Source organism: Polypterus senegalus, chromosome 2, assembly GCF_016835505.1.
Source record: "Polypterus senegalus isolate Bchr_013 chromosome 2, ASM1683550v1, whole genome shotgun sequence".
NCBI lineage: Eukaryota > Metazoa > Chordata > Cladistia > Polypteriformes > Polypteridae > Polypterus > Polypterus senegalus.
Window position 1 is genome coordinate 234,308,919 of NC_053155.1, and position 25,734 is coordinate 234,334,652.

Consider the following 25,734-nt stretch of genomic DNA (forward strand, 5'->3'; position numbering starts at 1 on the left):
ACTATGTAGTCAAACAATTAAATTCCTGTGAAACCCACCTAATATACATTACCAGTCAAAAGTTTTAGAACACCTCAGGATATCCAGTTTTTCTTCAAATATAATCAGTTGAAATGCAATAAATAACCTTAAATGGTGAAAGGGTAATCAGTATACTGCCAGAGGTTTAAACTTACAGTTTAGTTAAGCAAAATAAACGGAACGTTTCAGAATATTACAAATATGCCTTCTTCAGGGAATAACTAATAGGTTACAATTACCCTTGCAAGTTGAAGCAAACAATTTGCAGAGGTGTCTCAACTTCTCTTGATTACTTCGAGAACTCTGTCTGTCTTAAAGCAGAGTTGCATTTCAGCTGGTTAAATTTGAAGAAAAACTAGAAAAACTGAGGTGTTCCAATACTTTTAACTGGTAGTGTATATAGTTCACAAGATGTCTGAGACTATCAAATAATACGAATTTGACACTTTAGGGAAAAAGCTCATTAAGATTTGCGGTTTTCTAATTTGTTTTTTCCTGTTTTTATTATTTTCTAATTTGCTCTGTATGATCATACAGTATACTCATAGGAATGGAGGTCTGCCTTAAAAATGCTTGTTGGCTAATTATAGCTAGTATGAAACAGATTCTGTGGAATAATTATATTTTTATTTTCCTCGCTTCCAAGCAATAATTTAGTTGTTTTCTGGTGGAGCTGAAGCCTGTTTATCTTTTCTAATGACTGTCTCATGAATGTCATTTCCCTAAATGTATGGATATCGTGAAAAAAAATGAAATTAGTTCATTAAAATTAAATGTTTCTCCAAAATGGATATAATGTACTAGTTGAAATAGAATTTAATAATCAACTTCTTAATATATTTTATACAACACAGTTTACATGAAATACAGGTAATTTTTTTTTACTTAATGAGTGTTTTCAGATACTTGTTAATATCTGGCCTGGTTACACATTTATCATAAAACTTTGCTGTTTAGAAGCAAAACAGCATTAAAAAATTTAAATTAAATCAAGACACAGTATGAACACTTTATGTGGATGACACATTGAGAATTTAAAGATTTAAGAGTTTGTATAAGAATGAGTAAGAGAGGCAGTATAGATTAGGGAATCCATTCCCAGGCTCCCCGGACATTTTTCACTCCCACATTCCCGGGAATGAAACTGCTGTAATTTCCAGGAAACCGGGAATGGCCAAGCTCGCATATATAGCATGTAAAAGTGTAAAAATCAATCAAAAAATAACAGAGTTATAGTTAAAAATAATTAAATGCCACAGTTTTTTGGCCCACGGTGTAGTGTTTTGCAGATTAATTTAGTCAACCAGCAGCATTCGTCAGTCTCCCGGCTCCGACTGGGAGGAGTCTGCACTCGGCAGCTCAGTAATGTATAATTTAGATAGATCATTTCGACCTGGTTATTTTAAAAGTAGCTCACAAGCCGAAAAGTGTGGGCACCCCTGAACTAGATACATATATGACAACATGAACTGCTTGTAGATAAGGTTAGTCTTTTATTGGTGTCAACATATTGCTGTAGTTTTATTAAAAATAAGTGTCTGCCGTTCTAAAACCGTGCACTATGTCATCACCTGGAGCCTGGGATTTCCGGGAGTGACATGCAGGATTCCCGAATTCCCAGGAATAGATAAACCCGTCCAGGAATGGATTCCCTAGTATAGATGGTGTAATGGTAGGAATATGTGCCGCAGTCTGGATTTTACAATGCTATTCATACCAGCAGAGAACTAATTTTTATATTTACATTGATTCAACATCCCTGCAGTGTTGCTGTTTATTTATCATTGTTTAGAATTTTGCCATATTTTAGCTCCAGTTGTATAATTTTGAAAATGTTCATCTTGCTGATTGAAATTTGACCAATTCAGAATTGATTTTCTTGGTTGAAATAAATATTCATGATGCATCTGAGATCACTGGAGTCAATAAAAGTCTGAAAACAAACTTAGTGTTTTGATGTGTAAGCCTGTGAACAAAGACAGAAAATGGGGAAAGATTGTGTTAGATTGTCAAAATTATTGAAAAGAAAAGTGCTTCATCAGTTGTTTAGAAATGGTTTTGATTTTAAAAACTCGCATCATAAACAGCTATCTGTGCATTATGTTCAGTGATAATTTTATTCAGCGGTTGTAATGCACCTAATGACGAAATCTGTATGGAGTCTAAAGGAGCCCCTAAGTATACATATTTATGATCATAATAATTTTATTTGAAATAATATATATTTATGCTCATAGGTTAATTTCATTGCTTCACTTCTGCAAAATAAATATGTTCTTAAAATCTTCAGCTCTTATTTGATTTCATGGGTTAATCCGCTGTTGATAATATCCAAATACTGTAGTATATTCCAGATATTAAAAATGTCAAAGTATTGTAGTGCATGTTCTATTCCCTTTTTAATTAAAAATATAAAGCAGAAGAAAATGATTTAAGTTTTAAATTGTATTTTTTTTTTTTTGGTTGATTTCAGGGATCACTATAAGACAGAGTATGAGCACAAACTTCGTAATGAGCTTGAACAGATCAGAATGAAAACTAATCAAGAAATTAACCATCTTCGCAGTGCCTCCAAAGAAATGTATGAGCGTGAAAACCGGTAAGACCGATTAACACATAAAATTGAGTGATTTTTTTATTTTTATTTTATTTTTTTACTAGTAAAAAATGCCACATTTATTCTACCTTGGGGCATCCATTTTTGTTCGTTCTGTTTTAAACCATGAAAGACTGTAGTTTTAGATTACAGCGTATGATTTCTTCAAAAACTCTCAGTTGTTGGATTGTTAGCAGCCTTAGTACATAAGCATATTTTAATCCATTTATTATACCTTCAGTCAGGCTCATTTCATATACAGAAGCATGCATGCATTATCAGGATGAAGGATACAGAGAAGATAACATTATATTTTCTAGCTGACAAACTCATGAGTTGAATGAAATTTAGTTTGAAAACCCCTCTTAATTCTTTGGATTTTTGTTTATCAGTGGCCGAGCTTTCAAAGTAGCAACTGCCTTTTAATATATGACATGCCTTATTTCAGCAGTTACATTAAGTTTATTGGATTAACAGAAAATATGCATCATAACAAAATTAGACAGGTGCATAAATATATATGTATATATATGTATGTGTGTGTATGTGTGTGTATATGTATGTATGTATATGTATGTATATATATATATATATATATATATATATATATATATATATATATATATATATATATATATATATATATATATATATATATATATATATATACATATATATACATATATATATATATATATATATATATATATATATATATATATATATATATATATATATATATATATATATATACATATATATATATATATATATATATATATATATATATATACAGGGAGTGCAGAATTATTAGGTAAGTTGTATTTTTGAGGATTCATTTTAATATGGAACAAACACAGTGCTATCAGTCAATCCAAAATGTTAATAAACCTGAAACCTGAATGTTTCACAACGGAAATGTGAGTGTGAACATCATCAGGGGAATACATATATGCACAATTATTAGGCAACTATTAGTGTGCAGATTTATTATGCAACTAAAGGAAAAATGAAAATTTTCCCATCTCACTTGTTTATTTTCATCTGTTATAGTGAGAATAATAAACAAACACCTCAAAATTTACAAATAAACATCTCTGACATTTCAAAAAAATAAATCAATCAATCAATGACCAATATAGCCACCCTTCTTTCCAATAACAGTCATAAGCCTTTCCATTCATGGAGTCTGTCAGTTTCTTGATCTGTTGACGAGCAGCTTTTTGTGGAGCAGTGACTACAGCCTCCCAGACACTCTTCAGAGAGGTGTATTGTTTTCTTCCCCCGTAAATCTAGCGTTTAAGAAGTGCCCACAAGTTCTCGATAGGGTTTAGGTCAGATGAGGAAGGGGGCCATGTCATTATTCCTTCATCTTTAAGGCCTTTACTGGCTGGCCACGCAGTGGAGAACTTCGATGCAAGTGATGGAGCATTGGCCTGCATAAAAATCATGGTCTTCTTCCTGTATCACTGTTTGAAGAAAGTGTCTTGAAAAACTGGCAGTAGGTTTGGGAGTTGATTTTGAGTTCATCTTCAATGCAAAAAGGTCCAACTAGCACATCTTTAAAAATACCAGCTCATACCAGTACCCCACCTCCACGTTGGAGTGGAGCTCTGTGCCCATTACTGATCCACAGGTCCATCAAGAGTCACTCTAATCTCATCGGTCCATAAAACCTTTGAAAAAAATCTGTCTTCAGATATTTCTTGGCCCAGTTTTGACGTTTCAACTTATGTTTCTTGTTCAGTGGTGGTTGGGTTTCAGCCCTCCTTACCTTGGCCATGTCTTTGAGCACTGAACACCTTGTACTTCTGGGCACTCCAGGTAGGTTGCAGCTCTGGAATATGAAAGTACTGGAGGATAATGGGTTCCTGGTAGCTTCACGCTTGATTCTTCTCAAATCTTTGGCAGCTAATTTCGCTCTTTTGTTCTCAACACGTTTCTTGCGACCCTGTTGACTATTTGCAACAAAATGTTTGATGGTTCTGTGATCACACACCAATATCTTAGCAATTCCAAAGTGCTGCATCCCTCTGAAAGACTTTTTACAATTTTTGACTTTTCAGAGTCAGTTAAATCTCTTTTGGCCCATTTTGCCTGAGGAAAACTAGCTGCCTAATAATTCTGCACACCTTGATATAGGGTGTTGATCTCCTTAGGCCACACCCTCCCTCATTACACAAATACACATCACCTGACGTGCTTAACTCCAATAAGCATTCAAGTTAATACAGCTTGGAGTTGGAATATACGCATTAAAAATGATGATATGGTCAAAATACTCACTTGCCTAATAATTGTGCACACAGTGTATATACACACATACATACATATACACACATACATACATATACATATACATATATATATATATATATATATATATATATATATATATATATATATATATATATATATATATATATATATATATATATATATAATTTTAATGTAATGCTTTGCAGCTGCGCCTGGTATTTTGAGGTATTTCCAGCGGCAAAGTACTGCATTAAAATTTTTATTAAGAAGAAAATTAAACCTTTTTACACTTAGGGAAATTATATGCCAATAATTATTTGTTAAGGATCTCTTTGTATACCATGTTGTCAGTTCGGCCCTCCGGTTGTAACATAACCAAGCTGAGCGCTGAGCTTACTCTTGAGCATGTAACTTACAGTTGGCCATGTAAACAGTAATCTTGTCTCAAATCTCACAGCTTGGATTGCTGCTGTCATAATCGGTTTGAGTTTCATGGTTTGTTTCAATTACGACAGTATTTGCAGGATTTGTTGTGTTGAAGTGACATTTGGCATCTGTCAAGCGTTGTAAGCACACAACCGGTTTCATCGATAAAATCACATCCAGCTTTTGAGAGTTTAAACATTCATAAACATCAAATTTTCCACTACTGAAATCGTCACCTGTGAATCTAAGATGTTTAAGAGGCATTGGCGGTTGTCAAAAGGTGTAAAATATTTGGCCATTTCGGTACACTTGAAAGCGACAACCGAACAATTCAGCGGCAGCCATCAACTCACATGCAGAACCATAGGTGAAGGGCTTAAACATTTCACTCTTAAAGTGCTTCTGTGTAGTATAATTATCTCCTGTATCGTCATCAGTCCACACCTTGAACCTGTCCCAGTCATTCAATACATAAGACAAAATGTTCCTCCGGATATCAAGAGTGAGCCTGATATGGCCGTGCAATATGTAACAAAGAGAATAGAAAAGGTAGGTGCTATCTCCGGGCATGGAAACCACTCGTAAGTGATTGTTCTTTGATCGGTAATGATCATCTCGATAGACATGGTTATGGGGGTTGGAATGATAAAGGAAATGGGTACCTGAGCAATGTAAAGTAAGTCTAAAATACCTATACAATAACTATAATGGTAATAAACGAACAATAAAACAGCGGAGAAGCCGTGGATTAAATTAAAAGGCTGTAGTTATCAGTAGGGAGACGTGAATCCCATGGCGAAGCAAGGAAGGGAATGTAGAGACCGGAGTGATGGACTGTCTTATATAGGCAGGCAGCCAACAACATGGGAGGCGTTGGAATGGGGGACCCAACGCCACCTCACACAGTGACCGAGCTGCAGACTATGGACGTATATATGTACGTAAGTAGGATTCAGTTAGCGTTGGGAACCCGTATACCAAATTTCTTGAAGATGGGCCCATAAGTAACAAAGACTGTTGAAAAGTTCAATATGGCGGCCGACAGTGGCATCATACCAACGAAATAAGTGCATTACATTGGTTTCGGGTAGTGCAGGGAAGCCGCCTACCAAATTTCGAGAAGATAGGGCCATAAAAAAGAAAGTTCAACATGGCGGACGGTGTTGACCGTTATGACCATTACGCGTAGAATTTCGAAATGAAGCCTGCTTAACTTTTGTAAGTCAGCTGTAAGGAATGTGCCTGCCAAATTTCAGCCTTCTACCTACAAGGGAAGTTGGAGAATTAGTGGCGTTTGGAAAATTCAATATGGCGGCCGACAGTGGCGTCATACCACCGAAATAAGTACGTACGTCGGTTTTGGTTAGCGCAGGGAAGCCACCTACCAAATTTCACGAAGATGGGGGTCAGCCTTCTACCTACACGGGAAGTTGGAAAATTGGTGACATTGGAAAGTTCAATATGGCGGCCGACAGTGGCGTCATACCATCGAAATAAGTAAGTACATTGGTTTCGGTTAGCGCAGGGAAGCCACCTACCAAATTTCGCGAAGATGGGGCCATAAATAAAGTTCAACATGGCGGACGTTGTCGACCGTTATCGACCATTATGACCGTTACGTGTAGAATTTCCAAATGAAACCTGCTTAACTTTTGTAAGTAACCTGTAAAGAATAAGCCTGCCAAATTTCAGCTTTCTACCTACATGGGAAGTTGGAGAGTGAGTGAGTGAGTGAGTTAGTGAGTGAGTCAGTCAGTGCTTTGCCTTTTATTAGTATAGATATACACACACATACTATATATATGTATGTGTGTATGTATGTATGTGTATATTTATATATCTATACTAATAAAAGGCAAAGCCCTCACTGACTCACTCATCACTAATTCTCCAACTTCCCGTGTAGGTAGAAGGCTGAAATTTGGCAGGCTTATTCCTTACAGCTTACTTACAAAAGTTGGGCAGGTTTCATTTCGAAATTCTATGCGTAAGGTCATAACTGGAACCTATTTTTCTACATATAATGTAATGGAGTTGATTTGGAGATGGCCGTGGGGGGCGGTGTTTCGTGTGACATCATCACGCCTCCTACGTAAGTACGTAGAGAACAAGGAAGAACTCCAAACAGCGATGAGCACAAAACGCCATTTCACAATTGAGAAGGCAGAAAAACATTATGAAGCAAATGATGCATACAAGCATATTCATAAGTACAGCTACTGCGGAAACAAAGCACGGCGTGAACCGTAAGTTTATATTAAATTAAGTTCATAGACAGGCTGCCACTAGCGTTTGTAATTTAGTGCCTGCCCATATAAGGCCGCCCATCAGCGGCAATCCAATACAAACACTGCCGGTAAATATTCACGTGTGAAGGACTGTGCTTATGCAGAGGAAGATGAGATGGTCAGGGTGGTGTTTGGCACAAACTCAGCGAAACTGCGAGAGAAAGTTTTAAGTGCGGGTCTTAGCTGACATTACACGAGATGGCACCAGCACAGCTGGGAACCTTCGATGCAAGAACACCAAGCGGCTCACGTGAACTGACGCAGTGCACAGACAAAAAGCAACAGTTCCAAAGAGTGCTGAACAAAAACCGAATTACACAATTGAGAAGGCAGCAAAAAAATATGAAGCGTCTGATACATAGAATCATATTCATAAGTGCAGCTACTGCGGAAACAAAGCACACGGTGGAAAAAGTGAATGTCCCGCTAAAGGAAGACAGTGTAAAAAAACCCGTGCATGCAGTTTGTCACATCTCAGATAAAGAGGAAGGCGAGCTGTTTATTGATGCAGTAAGGAACTAATCGATGAATGAAACCTCTTATCTTTACAGCGATTGACAAACACGGAATGTAACTTGAACACAACACATCTACAAATACGACCTGATTGAAAAAATAATGATAATCAAATCCTTGATGACAGCAACATTCAATAACACTCACAAAACAATTACTGTATATTGACAATCATGTTACGTTATTTTTAAAATGTTCCCTTTTCTTTTTCATAACTTCTACTTCTCCACTGCGATACGCGGGTATATATATAAATGTATATATATACCCGATCTACAATACATACTCTGCATAGACAAGCCACATGCTGTGGCGCAATTGTAGAGTCTTAAGCCTCTAATGCCGACATTCGAGGTTCGATTCGAGAGGGATGCACTGAGTATGTACGCGCTACCGATTCATTTTACCTTCGCATCTCCTTGGTTTGGGGCGTATGAAAAATATTCGGTTAACGCAGAATCATGTTACGTTATTTTTAAAATGTTTCCCTTTATTAGCACAAGCACAGCTGAGAAGCTTCGATGCATGTACTCCATAACGCGTTAAAAATAGCGCATTTAATCACACTTTCAATTCCAAGCAAGCGGGAACTTTTGTCAATGCATGATTTCCTGGTACATCCATTACACTGATGCACACATCACAGCTACAAAAATGTTAGAGTCGGAATAAAGCGCGTTCCTACGACTGATCATTTCGACTTCCCGAGCGAAGCCTTGATAAAAGCATGGTTTTGTGCACACTGAAAAGCAAGCAAAATTAGATGCATTACAGAAAGCGGACTTTGTGGCTCTTACTGGGGATCATTGGACTTCCGTGACCGTTAGTAATTCTAAATACATCTAATTACAAAATGTTCAATGATCACACTGTTTTAGCCTAATGTACAAAATAATTTTGGCTAATGTTACTCAGAGTTTAAAGATTAAGTTGGTCAAATTACCTTTTATGTTTCTGACTTATTTTTTAAGAAGAAAAACTGCACTTTATGTTGAAATTTTGGTTATTATTATTTAAAGACAATACTATTCTGAAAATGTACTTAAAGTACTTAAACTACCACTTTATTTTTAAGTCTGCCCAATTTTAACCAGGGATGATATTTTTGTTTCTGTTTTGAATTCAAATGCAGTTTAAAGGCTTTTTTTCAGAAATTAAAACAGCTTCAGTTTACAATATTCATGTCCATGTCTATTATTTGATTCTGTAAGCCCACTAAAACACTTTTAAATTAAAAAAAAACATTTGCGATTTGGGGCAAATTTACGTCTTGATTACATACGATTAATCAAGATTAATTCTTACACAGCCTCTAATTAATTGGATTAATTTTTTTAATCGAGTCCCACCCCTAATATATATATACTGTATATATATATATGTGGATATATATGTAGATTTGTATATATATGTGTATATACAGTATATATGTAGATATGTATATGTGTATATACAGTATGTATATATATATATATGTGTGTGTGTATATATATATATATATATATATGTGTGTATATATATATATATATATGTGTCTGTGTGTATGTATATGTATATATATATATATATATATATATATATATATATATATATATATATATACATATATATGCCAGCAACACTCATGACAATGACAAAACAATTACATTAACAATCATCTTACGTTATTTTAAAATGTTTGCTTTTCTTTTCATAACTTCTTTAACACACTACTTCTCCTCTGAAGCTGGGTATTTTGCTAGTATATATATATACACACACACACACACACACATATACATATATATATATATATATATATATATATATATATATATATATATATATATATATATATATATACACATAGATATCCATCTATCTATCTATCTATCTATCTATCTATACTAATAAAAGGCAAAGCCCTTACTCACTCACTCACTGACTCATCACTAATTCTCCAACTTCCCGTGTAGGTAGAAGGCTGAAATTTGGCAGGCTCATTCCTTACAGCTTACTTACAAAAGTTGGGCAGGTTTCATTTCAAATTCTACTAATGGTCATAACTGGAAGGTATTTTCTCCATTAACTTTAATAGAGTTGAGCTGGAAAGGCGTGGGGGAGTTTAGGTGTGACATCATCACGCCTCCCACGTAATCACGTGAACTGACTGTCAACACAGTGCAAAGAAAACCAGAAAGACCTCCAAAAAACGCATTATATAATTGAGAAGGCAGCGAAACAATAAGAAGCGAGCGAGTGACATATACTACCATATTCATGAGTCCTGCTACCTCGGAAAGAAAGCAAGGTGTAAACCTAAACTTTAAATTAAGTTCATAGACAGGCTACCGCTGGCGTTTCACATGCCCACAGGTAATGCGGGATACAAGTTTAATGAGAGGACGCAGGATATAAACGAGAGTTTTGATCACTTTGTAACTAAGTTAAAATTGTAGGTGAAGGGGTGTGCTTATGCAAATTCCGAGAGACTGTGTTTGTGGGGGATGGACAGTTAAGGCGGTGGGGAGTCCGTCATCATCTCCCCTTCCATTCATCTCATTTCGCTCTGAGCTGAGCTCCGCGGCTAACGCCGTCTTCCGAAGCAACTTTGTCAGACTGCCACCAAATACTCACAGAAAAATCCACAAGTTAATACACACGCTGTCTCTAGAGTTTCTCCACACTGAATCCTCCAGGCACTACTTACAAAAGGTCACATTGACAATCGTGTTACGTTGTTTTTAAAATCTTTCCTTTTCTTAGCACAAGCACAGCTGAGAAGCTTCGATGCATGTGCTCCATAACGCGTTAAAAAATAATGCATTTAATCACACTAATGGTTAAATGTGTTTGATGATCAGAAACATTTTGTGTGACAATCATGCAAAAGAATAAGAAATCAGGAAGGGGGCAAATAGTTTTTCACACCACTGTATATATGTGTATATATATATATATATGTATATGTATATGTATATGTATATGTATATGTGTATATGTGTATATGTATATGTGTATATATATATATGTATATGTGTGTGTATATATATATGTATATGTGTGTGTATATATATATATGTATATATATGTATATATGTGTGTATATATATGTATATATATATGTATGTATATATATATATGTGTATGTGTATATATATATATATATATCTCTTGCCTCCGTTTAACTTGTGATACCTGTTTGTTTATCGATTTTTTTAAGTTTGTCCTGTTTCACTACTGCGTGGGTGGAGCAGCTTGGGACAGCTAGTCTTTAATAAGAATGCAACATGAACAAGCATCTGGCACCTTTAGAAGGAAGAAAAATAATATGATTAAATTAGAAAGAATTATATATAAAAATAGCAAAGTCAGTTTCAGGATGTTTATAGAGGTAGAACAGTTATAGGAATTATTAGAAAATAAGGTGCTCTTTCTGGCGTTTTCTTGAAATGTTAAAGGTGATGGAGCCTCACAAACAGACCAAGTTTGTGTGTAGGAAGCAAACAACTAAATGAACATTTACTAAAAACTTTATAGGTTTGTTTCTGAGTATGTCCTATAATATTTTATGTTTAGCACAATCCTTAAATGTAAACTTAATAATTTACCTTAGAGAATATGTACTTTTTATTTTATGACTGTTGTAATAGTTGACTGGCACCCTGGCCCAGGGCTGGTTCTTGCCCTTCGCCCTTTGATACCTTGAATTGGATTATGTGGGTTTCAAAATTTTAAATTTGGTAATGCTTTTTGCTTGGCATAGTGAGACAGAAACGGCAATTTTGTTCAAGTTCTTAGCTGCACTTTATGAAATAAACTCTTAATGTATGCAGCTTTTGGGATGGTCGTTTATGCATATATGTGCTGTAAAGAGTATTATTTTCTTTATGCGTTGTAAGATGCAAGAATTAAGCATGTCTTCTCATAAGCATGAATGTTTTAATTTTCTTCTTGTTACCAATGTTTTTATCAGAAACCTCAGAGACTCAAGAGATAATGCAATTCAGGAAATGGAAAGAGCTGTTCAAGCTGAAAGAGATTCTGTTTCAAAGTATGAGCAGCTTTTGGAGCAGTAAGTGAAGTTTGCTTTAAACCCATTTTTGCTTTTTTGGCCTAGCAATAGCTCAGAAAAATAGAGTGTCTGAAAATAATTGTTCTTGAAATGTACATTATCACAGTGTTGTTAATTTCAGCAAAATTAAAGTGAAAGCTATTTCAAGCAGATATGGGATAAATGGTGTCAACATTAGTGGGTCAAGCTAACAATCATTAAGAATTAACTTCAGTACTCTTCTGTGAAATATTCAGTGAAATAGTACACCTTAACAAAATTCCGTACTTAAATTCCTCATGTTTGGACTGTTAGTTGGTTGATGTAGTCCACGATTAATTGTGTGAGAGTTAATGCAATTACAACTGAATTTGTTTTTCAAGTTACACCTCTCCTGTGTTCATTTTTCACTACTATAAAGCAAGATGGAACAGGCATTCTCTGCCAAGCTGCTTAGCAATAAGTTGTGGCCATGTAAACTAATGTTGTTATTACAGTTGTTAGAACCACTTTAGAAACTGATCCCATATGAACTATCCATCCATCCATTATCCAACCCGCTATATCCCAATCACAGGGTCTTGGGGGTCTGCTGGAGCCAATCCTAGCCAACACAGGGCGCAAGGCAGGAAACAAACCCCAGGCAGGGTGCCAGCCTACCGCAGGCTGCGTACATACCCACCAAGCACACAAGTGACAATTTAGAACCGCCAATGCACCTAACCTGCATGTCTTTGGACTGTGGGAGGAAACCCATGCAGACACAGGGAGAACATGCAAACTTCATGCAGGGAGTACCCAAGCAGTGCTACCCACTGCGCAACCGTGCCACCCTCCTATGATCTAGCTATATGATATTCTGTTGTTCATCAAGTCATAGTTAAATCATAAGTCACTGGTTTATCTGCAGTTGCTCCAATTTAGTATTATTATAAACATGTTTCTATATATTTTAATAGCAATGGTTCTACTGAATTTTATGGAATTTTGGCGCGTTCATTACATGTGCATTCCTTGAACTCTGTACTTTGAATTCAAGTATTAAAAATAAAAAATACTAACTAATGGTTAACAGTAGTGACAGGGATCTGTTCAAAATTCCTACAAAGCTCCAGTTATGTAGTCACTGAGATTATGTATGCACTGATTCTCTAACTCTTCAATTGCTTTTTTGAAAATTTTACAGTTGATATTAAGAATATTTGGATCAATATGGTGTTAATATGTAGTGATAGTAAACTAGGAGTGTTTTATGATTGTGTCTAGGTAGCTCAGTGAAGGTCTAACACCATGCTGTACATTGCTAGAATACTGAATTTTGAACATACAGAAGTTGTTGACAGCCTTTTTGAACACCCCTTTAATCTATCATATCTACTGACAGTTAATTTCATTTGCACTTTAGTAGAATGCTACATTTTATAAATATGCAAGCTGTTCACAGTTTTTTGTCAGTTCCTCTGCAAATTTAAATTCAGTTGAAACCTTTTAGTCACATTGGTATGGCATTATCAGTCATTATGTGTAATTTTTTTTCTAGTTTGCATATTGTTTTCATTTTACAGCATATAAAATTTACTGATGTAGCACTTCTGAATTGCAATTAGCAAGGCAATTATTTTTGTTTGTGTATTATCACTTAGACTGATTCAGTATTCTACTCAGTGTGTGTTCATGTTTGTGCCACAGTACTGCTGATATTGGCTGTTGCTCACTGTAACCCAAAAATTATATACTGTACATGTGAATGCAATTACATTGACTTTGTGGTTTTTGGTTCTACATAAAATTAGATTTCCGGTTTCAAAATGTGAATACAGTATATTCACATTGTTAACTTTAATTTCTAGAATGACATATGTTTTGTTTTTTGGAATTAATGAAAACATCTTTTTGTCTCTCTTTATTACTGAATAACTTCTAAAAGCAAGTATTTTAACCAGCATTTTATTTGTATCTATATTTTTCAAGTTACATGATATTAAAATACACTGCTCACAAAAATTAAAGGAACACTTTTTTTATTGGGCCTGGCATGAAATCAATTAAACCTGTCTGATAATTTTCTGGTTGGTTAAGCAGCTGAGGTCATTGTTAATCACTTTCAGCTGTATTGGTGTTCATGGACTTAACGACAGGTGCACTAAAGTGGCAACAATTAGAAAACCCTCAAAACAGGACTGGTTTTACATGTGGAGGTCATTTCAAGTTTCTCCCTCTTGATCTTTTTTGGCTGGTTTTCCACTCATGCTAGTTTTGGCTTGAGTAATTATCTCTACTGGCAGTATGAGGCGATTCCTTAACCCTACAGAAGTTGCACAGGTTGTCCAACTTCTCCTGGATGGCACATTTATATACATACAGTTAAAAGAAAGGGGTTGGGTGCAGTAAGGATTCTTTGTAGTAAAATACATGCAATAATGTGGAGAACAAGGGCATCCCCATTGATGTTAGACTGCTGTGTGCCAGTACACTCCTGTTCACTAAGTAGAAATAGCCAATATGTGGTACCCATCCACTTGAAGGCTCTAGGCCCAACACAACAACAACAACAACATTTATTTATATAGCACATTTTCATACAAACAGTAGCTCAAAGTGCTTTACATAATAAAGAATACAAAAATAAAAGACACAATAAGAAAACAAAATAAGTCCACATTAATTAACATAGAATAAGAGTAAGGTCCAATGGCCGGGGGGGACAGAAAAAACAAAAAAAAAAAACTCCAGACGGCTGGAGAAAATAATAAATTCGCTAACAGTTGCATGCCTAGGCCAGTTTAAATGCTTGTGCAGCTCAGGAAACGTGTCCCCATGGAAGGAACTTAAAGGTGGACAATATACATAGTTTACAATATTTTCTTCCTGTGCAGTGCTTAGAACATTCATTTCATTTCATGGGCCACGTAAATGTGCAGCCTGTGAATATCAGTGGTGTATGTAATAACTTTGGTATTGTTCAAGTCCTAGTTATCTCTTCACAATTAATTTGCTACTTAAATTATATTCTAAAGTGAAACAATTTTAATACATTTTTAAAATATCTTCTCTGTGCTTGCAGCTTACAATAAGGCTAATGGGGACTTAAGTCTATAGATGGGTAAAAGCCTTAACTTACTGAATAAGTCAATTTTACAAACCAAAAATGTTATTGGGTATTGATCTTCTTCTTGAGATTAAATACATATTGTGAAACAGCATATTCATGTCGTTTTAAGAAGGGGAAAAAAGCAAAACATCGTTGTGATATTCAGCCATTTGTAAAGGAGACCAGCTGTTTACTTAACCTTGCTTTACTTCATCATTCTCCATAGGAAACTTTCAGTATTTAGGGGCGTGAATTCACATTGGAAAATAATCACCAGGCGCAATTATTGACGTTATTGGATGTTAATGTCCAGACTTAAAGTGAAGTTTCTGCTTTGTAGCATAGATAACTAGACAGTAATAACAGAAAAAGTCACATGTTGTAATTGTTTGTATTATTTCACTTTACTGAAACTTATTTCATCTACCATCCGTTTTCATTATTTCGCAAATGTATGCTGCCTTATGTTGGTAATGGACATGTGTACTACAATCTACGACATTATAGACAGTGCTCAAAATGGAATCAAATTACTGGCAGTACTCTGTGTTGTTGCCATCTTTGTTGACCTCATGGTGTAGTATTAATTTTACATGATGTTTAATCATATAGAAATATGTGATATCAGATATTCTTGGGGGATCCCCAAGACTCTTTGTTATTATATACTTATGTCAATGCTTAACTATACATACAGGCAAGCCCTTGTTATAAGCATACATCCATCCATGAAAGCAGAATGGCCCGGAAGGTAGAAGACACAAGTAAACATTGGACAGGCCATCAGTTCTTCCCAGGGTGAAAACACTCACACAAACACACACACACACACAGAGGCAGGCTAGCATCTATTTAGCAGCACCTTTACACATAAGTTTAGTCAGTTGAATGTTATAAGATAGTGATAGCGCAGAGCTCTCATTCCTGCTTCACAGTATAGTGGTCTGCATGGGTTTTGCTTGTTCTCCTCATGTATTTATAGATGGATTAGTGTGAGGGGGTGTCCATGAGTTTATTCATTTAAACACATTGTCCTCAATTCTTTTATGATTACATCCTCAGCAAAATAAACTCATCTATGAGGCTGAAGTTAGCTACTTATTCGCAGCTCTTTTTAGGGCTGGCTGACTTATTTGCAGGTTTTTAGAAAGGGTGGCTTGGATCTTTCAAAAACATTGGGATTTTATTAAAAATACAAATCAGAGTAAACAGTTATTTTAGATTTATTGTTATGTGTACAAAATACAATTAAACTCCTATATATGCTTTCACTGCAAAGCCTCTTCTCTTGATTCTCTGTTATTACAAGCCATGGCAAAACATAACCACAAGAAACAGATCTGCATAAGGAAAAGTAACATATTAGGCGAGTATAGCTATAGTGAAGGGGTGGTATGGAAGGGTGGTGGTATTGGGGCCATCATAACTCCATGATAGTGGCTGTGAGCAGACAAGTGAACTGGTAATGTTTTTCCTAACTTGAGGAAAATAGGGCCACAAATCCATGAAAAAAATAATTATTTCTAATTTCCTTTTGTTATCACAATGATGCCTCATAAAAGCAGAAAGTAAATCCAAATAACACAGGGTCATGGAGGTCTGCTGGAGCCAATCCCAGCCATCACAGGATTATGTTATATCATCTACTGTTAAATTCTGGTCTGTACTTGTAATATTTTTATTTTACTATTATCCTGTATCGAGGATTACTTGTGTTTTGTTCTATGTATTGTATTGACCCCCTTCTTTTTGACACCCATTGCATGCCCAACCTGCCTGGAAAAGGGTCTCTCTTTGAACTGCCTTTCCCAAGGCGGCTTCCATTTTTTTCCCTACTAAGGTTTTTGGGTGTTTTTCCTTGTTGTCTTAGAGAGTCAAGGCTGGGGGGCTGTCAAAATGCAGGGCCTGTTAAAACCCATTGTGGCATTTCTTGTGTGATTTTGGGCTATACAAAAAATTAATTGTATTGTTTTCATACATTGACAAATTTGCTGCTTTAAAGTAGATGTTTTTGGTAAGTTTTAAGGCTTTTTCATTCAGCTGGAAGAACAAACAAGGTATTTTATAAATTTATAAAAAGTGCTTTACCTGTAAAACATAATTTTATGTGGCAAAATAAAATATACAGTGTTTGTGAAGAAATAACTTTGATTTAAAAATACCAAAATTATTTAAAGTAAACCATGATTCGGTGTATATTGCCCTTGATCAAAATCCTCCAAAACTTTGTAACAGAGCAAGATTACAGATCAAAGCATTGCATTTAATTCTGATTGAAGTTACAAATTTTATAGGATGTGATACAGGATGAAATTTTATATATACACAATATCCCCTTTATTCTTACTAATTAACAGTTTGATTTCAAAAGAGTACAGTATCCGGTAAAATTGTGCTTTGCGATGACCATCAACAAAAGCTAAGTAAAAATGTCGGAATAGGAGGTACACAGTAGTGTTTTGCATAGCAAATTATTAATATTTTTTGACAAATGAAGGAGTCATTTCCATATCAGATTTATCCATCTATCCAAAAAGGCTTAATCAGTTTGGGTATTAGTGTGTCTCTCAGGTTAGAGCAGGGGTCCCCAACTCCGGTCCTGAAAGGCCCCAGTGGCTGCAAGTTTTCCCTTTTCTTAATTAATGATCCTGTTTTTGATGCTAATTTAATTTCTTTTGAATTAAATTTATTTGAATTGCTCTTGAAGACTCAGACCACTTAATTGTTTCTTTTTCCTTAATTAGAAGCCAAACAATAATATGTAAAATGAACCAAAACTTGAGCAGCAAACTGTGCTGATAATACAATATCTGAAAATAAAGGTGAAGGTCTCAGGAATGCTGATCTGCTCATGTCCCCAGAACATTTTAACAGTGTTCTTGGAAATTCAACAGTTTTGGAAATGTATGCTACGGCATAATGAGACCAGCAACAAGGCATGGAATTAAAGAATGTGTTTAACAGCAAGAATCAAAGCGTAATTAAGCTACTGGTTGGAGTGGAATTGGTTAGATTTTGAGGCCCTGACTTAGTTGGTCTTCTGTTGGCTCACTCACTTCACATTTAATTTATGTTTGGGTGACATTTAAGGAAATAAATGTAGCAATTCATGGGAACAAATCTTTAAACACAAGTTCATTAAAAATAATTCAAAAGTAGTTAATTAGCAGCAAAAATGTTGTGCTAATTAAGAAAAGCGTTAGTATGAAAACCTGCAGCCACTGGTGCCCTCAAGGACCGGAGTTGTGGACCTCTGGTCTAGAGTGCATGATTGGTGCAAGTCATTCAGAGAGGGACCATCATCTCTTCGGTCCATTTAAGGAATTTTTAGGAGGGATGATATTCAAGTCAAATGAGGAGGTTACTGATGCTGTTCAAGAATGGATCAATATACAGTCAAAAGACTACGATTAAGAAGCTCCCTGAGCACTGGAACAGGTGTATTGCAGTGGCAGACAACTACATAGAAAAATAGTGTGCAAGTCGTTTCATTGTATTCAATAAATAAAGTGTAGCTCATAAATTCCTGTTTATTTGAAGGGCCCTCATATTTCTGATACATTTGATTAGTCCAAGACGCTGTTACAAAGGCATTGTGTTTGGAAATTTCATGGATGAAGCCAGGTAACAGAGCTAGTAAAAATATAATAACGTATTAAAGTGCAAAGACATGATATGTAAGTAGGACTGCGATTCAATAACATGAGTGATAGAGTCCACAATTCATTGCAGCCTAACAAAGTGCATATGCAAGGTGCAAGGCTGCACAAACTATTTGATTTGTCCCTGTGCAAATGAACATTCATTGTGCATCAAGAGCAATGAGGTACTGAGGACTGGAATGAAATAGGCTTAAGTGCTGTAGCGTAGAGTTTAGAAGATCTATTGCCAAAGGAAAGAAGCTGTTTCTTAGCTTATTAGTGTCACAGAGGAGGCTTCTTTAATTTTTCCCAAATGGAAGTAGTTTCAGCAATCCAAGCTTGGTGTGTACAATGTCCTTGATGATACCCTTCACCCTCCACAGATAGTGTTTGCACCAAACGTCCTCAGAAGTTGGTAGCTAGACACCAGTAGTGTGTTGGGTTGCATTCAACAATCTTTGGAGGGCCTTTCAACTGAAGACTTAACAGTTACCATTCCACACCAAGGCACAGTTCATAAGTATTCTGTCCATGTATATGCTGGTTAATCTTTTTGTGCTATTTTATATGCTATCCTTGGAATATTCTGGTGATGAGCAATTTCAATCAAGTTCAGTAACTGTAGCCATACTGTATTTCATAAATGTATGTCTTGTGACCCTGACACACACCACATTATTAATAAAAACACTTATCCAGCTGTCTAAAATCCCTTAAATGGAGTATTAGAAAGTTATTTTTTATAACCTCTTTATTTTTCAGAATTCCATTAAATTAAATTTTTCTCACTGCACACAAATGGCAGACTTTTTTTTTTTTTAATTCCACAGTAATTTCTAATATAAAATGCACTTAAATTTGTTCAGCATATATAGTAGACTTGAACATTCTATATACTTTAAAACTTTGTGTTATAGTCTACTGTCCCATTGAAGGAGTATGGCCATCTTAAGGAGTGGGTTTGGACAGAAAGGAAGAGATTTATTTTTTAATCATGTTACAATTGCTATTTATGTAATATGTATGGAATATATAAACATTTTTTGCTAAGTCTATTTGTGGTGATGCAGGTTCGTTCCATGCTCCCATCTTCATTCTGGGAGCCCTTGAACCTGACACCGTTAGTAATATCACCGATGAGCTAGGCAGTGAGACACAACAGAGCAAGGGGATGGTGCAAAAGTGCTTTAATTTAAAACAACAAACAAAAACAAAGTGCCCAAATTAAATAAAGTGCAGTGTATCAAATGTCTTGAAATAAATAATCCATAAAACAGGTGAAAGGGTGGAGGTTAAAATCCTTTAAAAAAATAAATAAATAAATAAAAATAAGGTTAAAACAACGGCTAGAAGCAGTCTCTTTAAAAACACAAAGTACGGTTCCTTCTTTTACTGGTGACTCCCCTGCTTCTCTCATCCAGGCTATGTACCTGGGGAGTCACCCTACATGCAGCTGACCACCTTCTGCTCTACTGGTCGCCTCCCGATCCCTGGCTTTGTTTAGCCCCTGCCAGACCGAGACTTGGTTTCCCCCAACGGCCAGGACGCTCACTCTGGGGATTCTACTCCAAATCTCCGACTCCCGCTGCCTTTGCTGTGGCGAGCCAACCTGCTCCTGGTCACTCCTGCTCCCAAGAAGCACTCAGGAGGAGCGACCACTACCGTCGGTTGTCGGCCAAACACCCCACTCGGGCTCGCCTCTTCCAGCTTCCTGCATACAGCGCGAGACTGCACTTGCTCGCTTGCCTTCTCTCCTGCACCAGCTTTCCTCGACCTGCTTCCAGCCACCTTCCTCTCCTGCAACCTCAGTCCGTTTTTTCTTCCTTTTTTTCTCCCCTGCTAGCCACCTCACGCTACTATATATCACGGGGACGTGGATCAGATGTGGCAATTAGCAGCTCCCAGCACCAATTATGGATGTGGACGACACCTCACCTGTGCATTTAAGAGAGAACTGCCCGCATCACAGATTCCCCGGGAACCGCTACACCGCACTACTGCTTTCATCCTGAATCCTAGTTTATTTTATTATAATAGCTGTTAGTGTTTCTATCTGATTGTGTAGATGTTTTCTATAAAAATATTCTGTGAAGTACACTGGGTAGTAATCCCCTTCCTATAACAGAAAATTGTCAATAGGCAAAGATTTATTCAAGTTACCTGGTGGGAGAGTAGAATTTGGTACACTGTACTCAAAATTCAAATATTATATTTTATAAATAATCATACTAATAATGCTATTTACATTATGTATTAAGCTGTGTTCAAAAAACTTTTTTTCTCTCTTAGTTAATAATAAAAAATTGAAAAGATATATTTTAAAATGGACAAATGGGTTTCAAATTAAATCCCAGTATGGACAAAAATAATCTTAAAACGGTGCAACCAATGAATATGTCAACAGATATTATGGTTTCATTTAAGCTGAGAAGAGGTAATAAATCATGTATGTACCGTGCACTTTAGAGTTGGGGATATTACAGGTCTATGTTTGCTGATTGTGTTTTTGTATTGTTTTGTTTACATTTACTTATTTGGCTGATGCTTTTATCCAAGGTGACTTACAAAATGTCTGCTACAATTGGTTACAGGCAGGCCAAGTGACTTGCTCATGGTCATAAAGTGTCAGTAGTGGGATTTTAACTCACAGCCTCAGGATTTGACGTCCAAAGTCTTAACCTCTACACAGCACTGCCTCTTTCTTTCTGTAGCATTTTCTTCTGCAGTTTTTTCGTTTCCATTATGTGTCTTTCCCACCTCACACAGGTTCTCCCCACCCACTTTTTTCCATTTTCTAATCTAAACAGGAACAATTTAAAATTTGTAAGAGCAAGTTTCTGTAGATGTTCATACCTGTTTATTAACATGTAGGTATGAGTCATGATTTTATGGCTTAAGACCTCCATGTTTATGCTTGGTTATGCTGCAGCTTGCTTGTTCTTTCATTTTGTAATTTATAAATAGATGCTTATAACTTAGTTTCCATTTTCAATTTTGTGGATTGATTTAGAGGTGAGCATTGTAGTTGTTATGGTTTATGTAACTCTTAACTCCTTTTTGTTTTCTTTTCTTTGGTTATGTAGCAGTTGTCTAGTTTTTCTCAAATACATAGCACAGTTTTGTGTTTTTTTTTGAGTTTTGTGAACAGGCATTTAGTTCCAATACTCTTTTTTAATATTTCTCTTACATCTTTCCTTACACAATCATCATGTGTAAATGACATCAATAGTTTTGGAATTTTCTGCTAAGATATTTTTGTTGTCCATAGAAATAACTTGGTAATGAGTTATAATTACATGACGTTTGCAATTTGTGAACTTAACAATTCAGGAATTAAAAAAAAAAAAAATACAGTACAGTTAAAAACTTAGTGTGTATAGATTAATCAATTGAATTAGATTCATTGATGTGTGTTGGACATTATTTTCTCTATAATGGTAATTGTTTTATATTTCATACTGTATTATATTCTCTTCATTGTCAACCCTGAACTTAGATTTATCTTTGTCATATTTTTTTCAGTACTTCCTGTCTTTCATTTTTATTTTATTAATTTTGTATTTTTTTATTTTGATTTTCTCTCTATATGTGTATATCAATACACTTGTTTCCAGACGTCTAACGTTACTTCACTGGTTAAGTAACAGGTTTCTTTTTGAGCTTCTTTTTCATACAATTTATATATCTGTTTGTTAGTTTTTATAATTTGTTTTTTTATGTACATTTTCTGTTTCTTGATTATTACTGTATTGTACATCAACAACTTTTTTGTTTTGTACTAGTGTAATATTTTTTGAGTCTCTTTTGTTTTTCCAGTTGATACGTATGCATGATCTTTTTTCTTTGTTATATTAATTCCATCATATATGTAATTATTATTGAATCCTAAAAGTAGCTTAATTTATTGAATGTGTGTGTTTGTGTATATATATAAAAGGCATGTTAGGTAGAGTATTATTTATTTTGTCTGCATTTCAGTATGAAAGGGAATATAGCTATCCTAATAGAGTTTTTAATTAAAGAACTCAAAAGTTCATTGATCCATAGAGAGCTGATTTGTGTTTCATTAAATCTTTTTCAGTTATATTTTGTACATGAAACATCTAAATATTTTCACAATTATTGGGGCTGATGGAGTGAAATTTAAAGCATTATAAACAATGTTATTTTGTAGCTTATTTTGATTAACTAAAATGTTTATCTATGTAGAAGACCTTCAAGATAATATGAAACTGTGTTTTGCTGTTTACTCTCTGCCATAAACATAAGAACACATTTTCTTTTTACAGTTTTGAGCATGAAATGCCCCAATCATACTACAGATATCCAAGAGTTTGAAATATAATAGAACATTACTTTCACATTCTTATTTTAAAATGTATAATTATTTACAACAAAATATTACTACAGTATATCTTATGGTAATGTAGCTCTAGTTTGGTTGCAATAAAATATGAGCACACATTTCTTTCTACATAACTGAGCTGCATATTATCTAAAGTTGTACCAGCCTGTGCATCTGGCAGCAAAGTGCTCATAAATGAGCAGTGAAAAAAATGTTATATTAGAATTCTGCTTAACTTTTGCCAAGATGAATTATGGAGTTCCCTTTGAGGATGTTTTTGGCAGCTGTTAACTACAGACTTGGGGACTCTGAACAAGAAACAGCTGCTTTCTTGGTTAAAGTTTTGTTGCTTCTGAGTTTTTGTGCAGTTTTTCAGATGAATTATAATTTAGCTATCAAAATAGGCAAGGATGCTGCAGCTGATCTGCATTATGAAAGTTTATTTAAATGCATCGTGGATTTTAAAAATGGCTTGCACTAGGAAACTAAACATGGTTAACAATCTCATATCAATTGTATTTTATGCATTAGAAACTTTACATCTTACACTTAAGCTACATGATTTAATGGGTTTGTGCCGTATGTTATTTTGTTCAGAGTTATCCAAATGAAAACTTTATGTATTTTTATTTCTTTTTAATAAATGTAGTATATTTTTCTACCACATTGCTGCCTTCAGAAAACTGTTAAGCTCAGGTTACTCAAGTTTGCTTTTGTTCTGAAAACACTTCCATTATCACCTAATAACGGTACAACTTTCAGAAAGTGATTTATAATGCATGAATTAAAAACACATTGTGACCCTTACCAAAGAAGCAAAATAAAAAGATGAAAAATTTTAAAATAGTTGGTCAATCCAACATTCTGCACCAAGCAGACTCTTTTGTAAGAGAAAATTAAACAGTTAGTACTTTGTAAAAATGTACTTTATATTATTTCTTTTATGGAGTCATTTAAATACTAAAGCATGTAAGGCATCCCGGAAAAGTGTTTCTACAATTAGCTGGTGAGGTCAGAGTTCACTAGCTACACATGTGGAAACAGATACCACAGGCAAACCTCTTTAATCAGCTTGCACCTCACCACTTCATTTGCAATCTAGGTATATTTATTGCTGGTTAACATAAGTGAAAAATATAAACTTCTCAAAAAATAAAAGGAACACTTTGAAAACACATCATATCTCAATGGGAAAAATCATGTTGGATATCTGTACTGATATGGACTGGATAATGTTTTAGAATCGAAAGGATGCCACATCGTTTGATGAAAATGAAAATTATCAACCCACAGAGGGCTGAATTCAAAGACACCCTGAAAGTCAAAATGAAAAAATGATGCAGAAGGCTAGACCATTTTGCCGAAATTTCAATGCAGCAACTCAGAATTATACTCAATAGTTTGTATGGCCCCCACGTGCTTGTATGCATGCCTGACAACGTTGGGGCATGCTCATAATGAGACGACAGAGGGTGTCCTGGGGAATCTTCTCCCAGATCTGGACCAGGGCATCACTGAGCTTCCTGGACAGTCTGAGGTGCAACCTGGCTGCGTCTGGTGGACCAAAACATGATGTCCCAGAGGTGTTTTATTGGATTTAGGTCAGGTGAGCGTGGGGGCTAGTCAGTGGTATCAATTCCTTCATCCTCCAGCAACTGCCTGCATACTCTTGACACATGAAGGATGGGCATTGTCGTGTACCAGGAAGAACCCAGGACCCACTGCACCAGCAACAGGGTCTGACAGTCAGTCCGATTTCATCCTGATACCTACTGTCAGTTGTGATGCTGTTGTCTAGCCTATAGAGGTCTGTGTGTCCTTCCATGGATATGCCTCCCTAGACCATCACTGACCTACCACCAAACCAGTCATGCTGAACTGTGTTACAGGCAGCATAACGTTCTCCATGGCTTCTCCAGACTCTTTCACGTCTGTCACCTGTGCTCAGGGCGAACCTGCTCTCATCTGTGAAAAGCACAGGGTGCCAATGGTAAACCTGACAATTCTGGTATTCTATGGTAAATGCCATTTGAGCTCCACGGTGCCGGGCAGTGAGCACAGGGCCCACCAGAGGATGTCTGGCACTTAGGTCACGCTCATGATTTCTGTTTCTGATTGTTTGGCCAGAGACATTCACACCAGTGGCCTGCTGGAGTTCATTTTGTAGGGCTCTGGCAGTGCTCATCCTGTTCCTCCTTGCCCAAAGGAGCAGATACTGTTCCTGCTGATGGGTTAAGGACCTTCCACGGCCCTGTCCAGCTGTCTTAGAGTAACTGCCTGTCTGTCTCCTGGAATCTCCTCCATGTCCTTGAGACTGTACTGGGAAACACAGCAAACCTTCTGGCAATGGCACGTATTGATGTGCCATCCTGCATAAGTTGGACTAACTGTGAAACTGTAGGTCCTGGAATCGTTCATGGTACCAGTAGTGACCGTGACTGTAGCCAAATGCAAAACTAGTGAAAAAACAGTCAGAAAAGATGAGTAGGGAAAAATGTCAGTGGCCTCCACCTATTAA

At 35.8% G+C, this 25,734-nt stretch overlaps 1 protein-coding gene across 1 annotated transcript in view; it reads left to right on the plus strand.

Annotated features, from left to right (window-relative positions):
- The window catches only part of pibf1 (progesterone immunomodulatory binding factor 1), a 186,768-nt gene that overhangs the window by 51,986 nt on the left and 109,048 nt on the right, over positions 1–25,734 (plus strand). The window contains exons 9-10 of the mRNA XM_039745337.1: positions 2,495–2,620; positions 12,062–12,160. Of these exons, the coding sequence (XP_039601271.1) occupies positions 2,495–2,620; positions 12,062–12,160 (225 nt within the window). The remainder of the gene's footprint in view (positions 1–2,494; positions 2,621–12,061; positions 12,161–25,734) is intronic.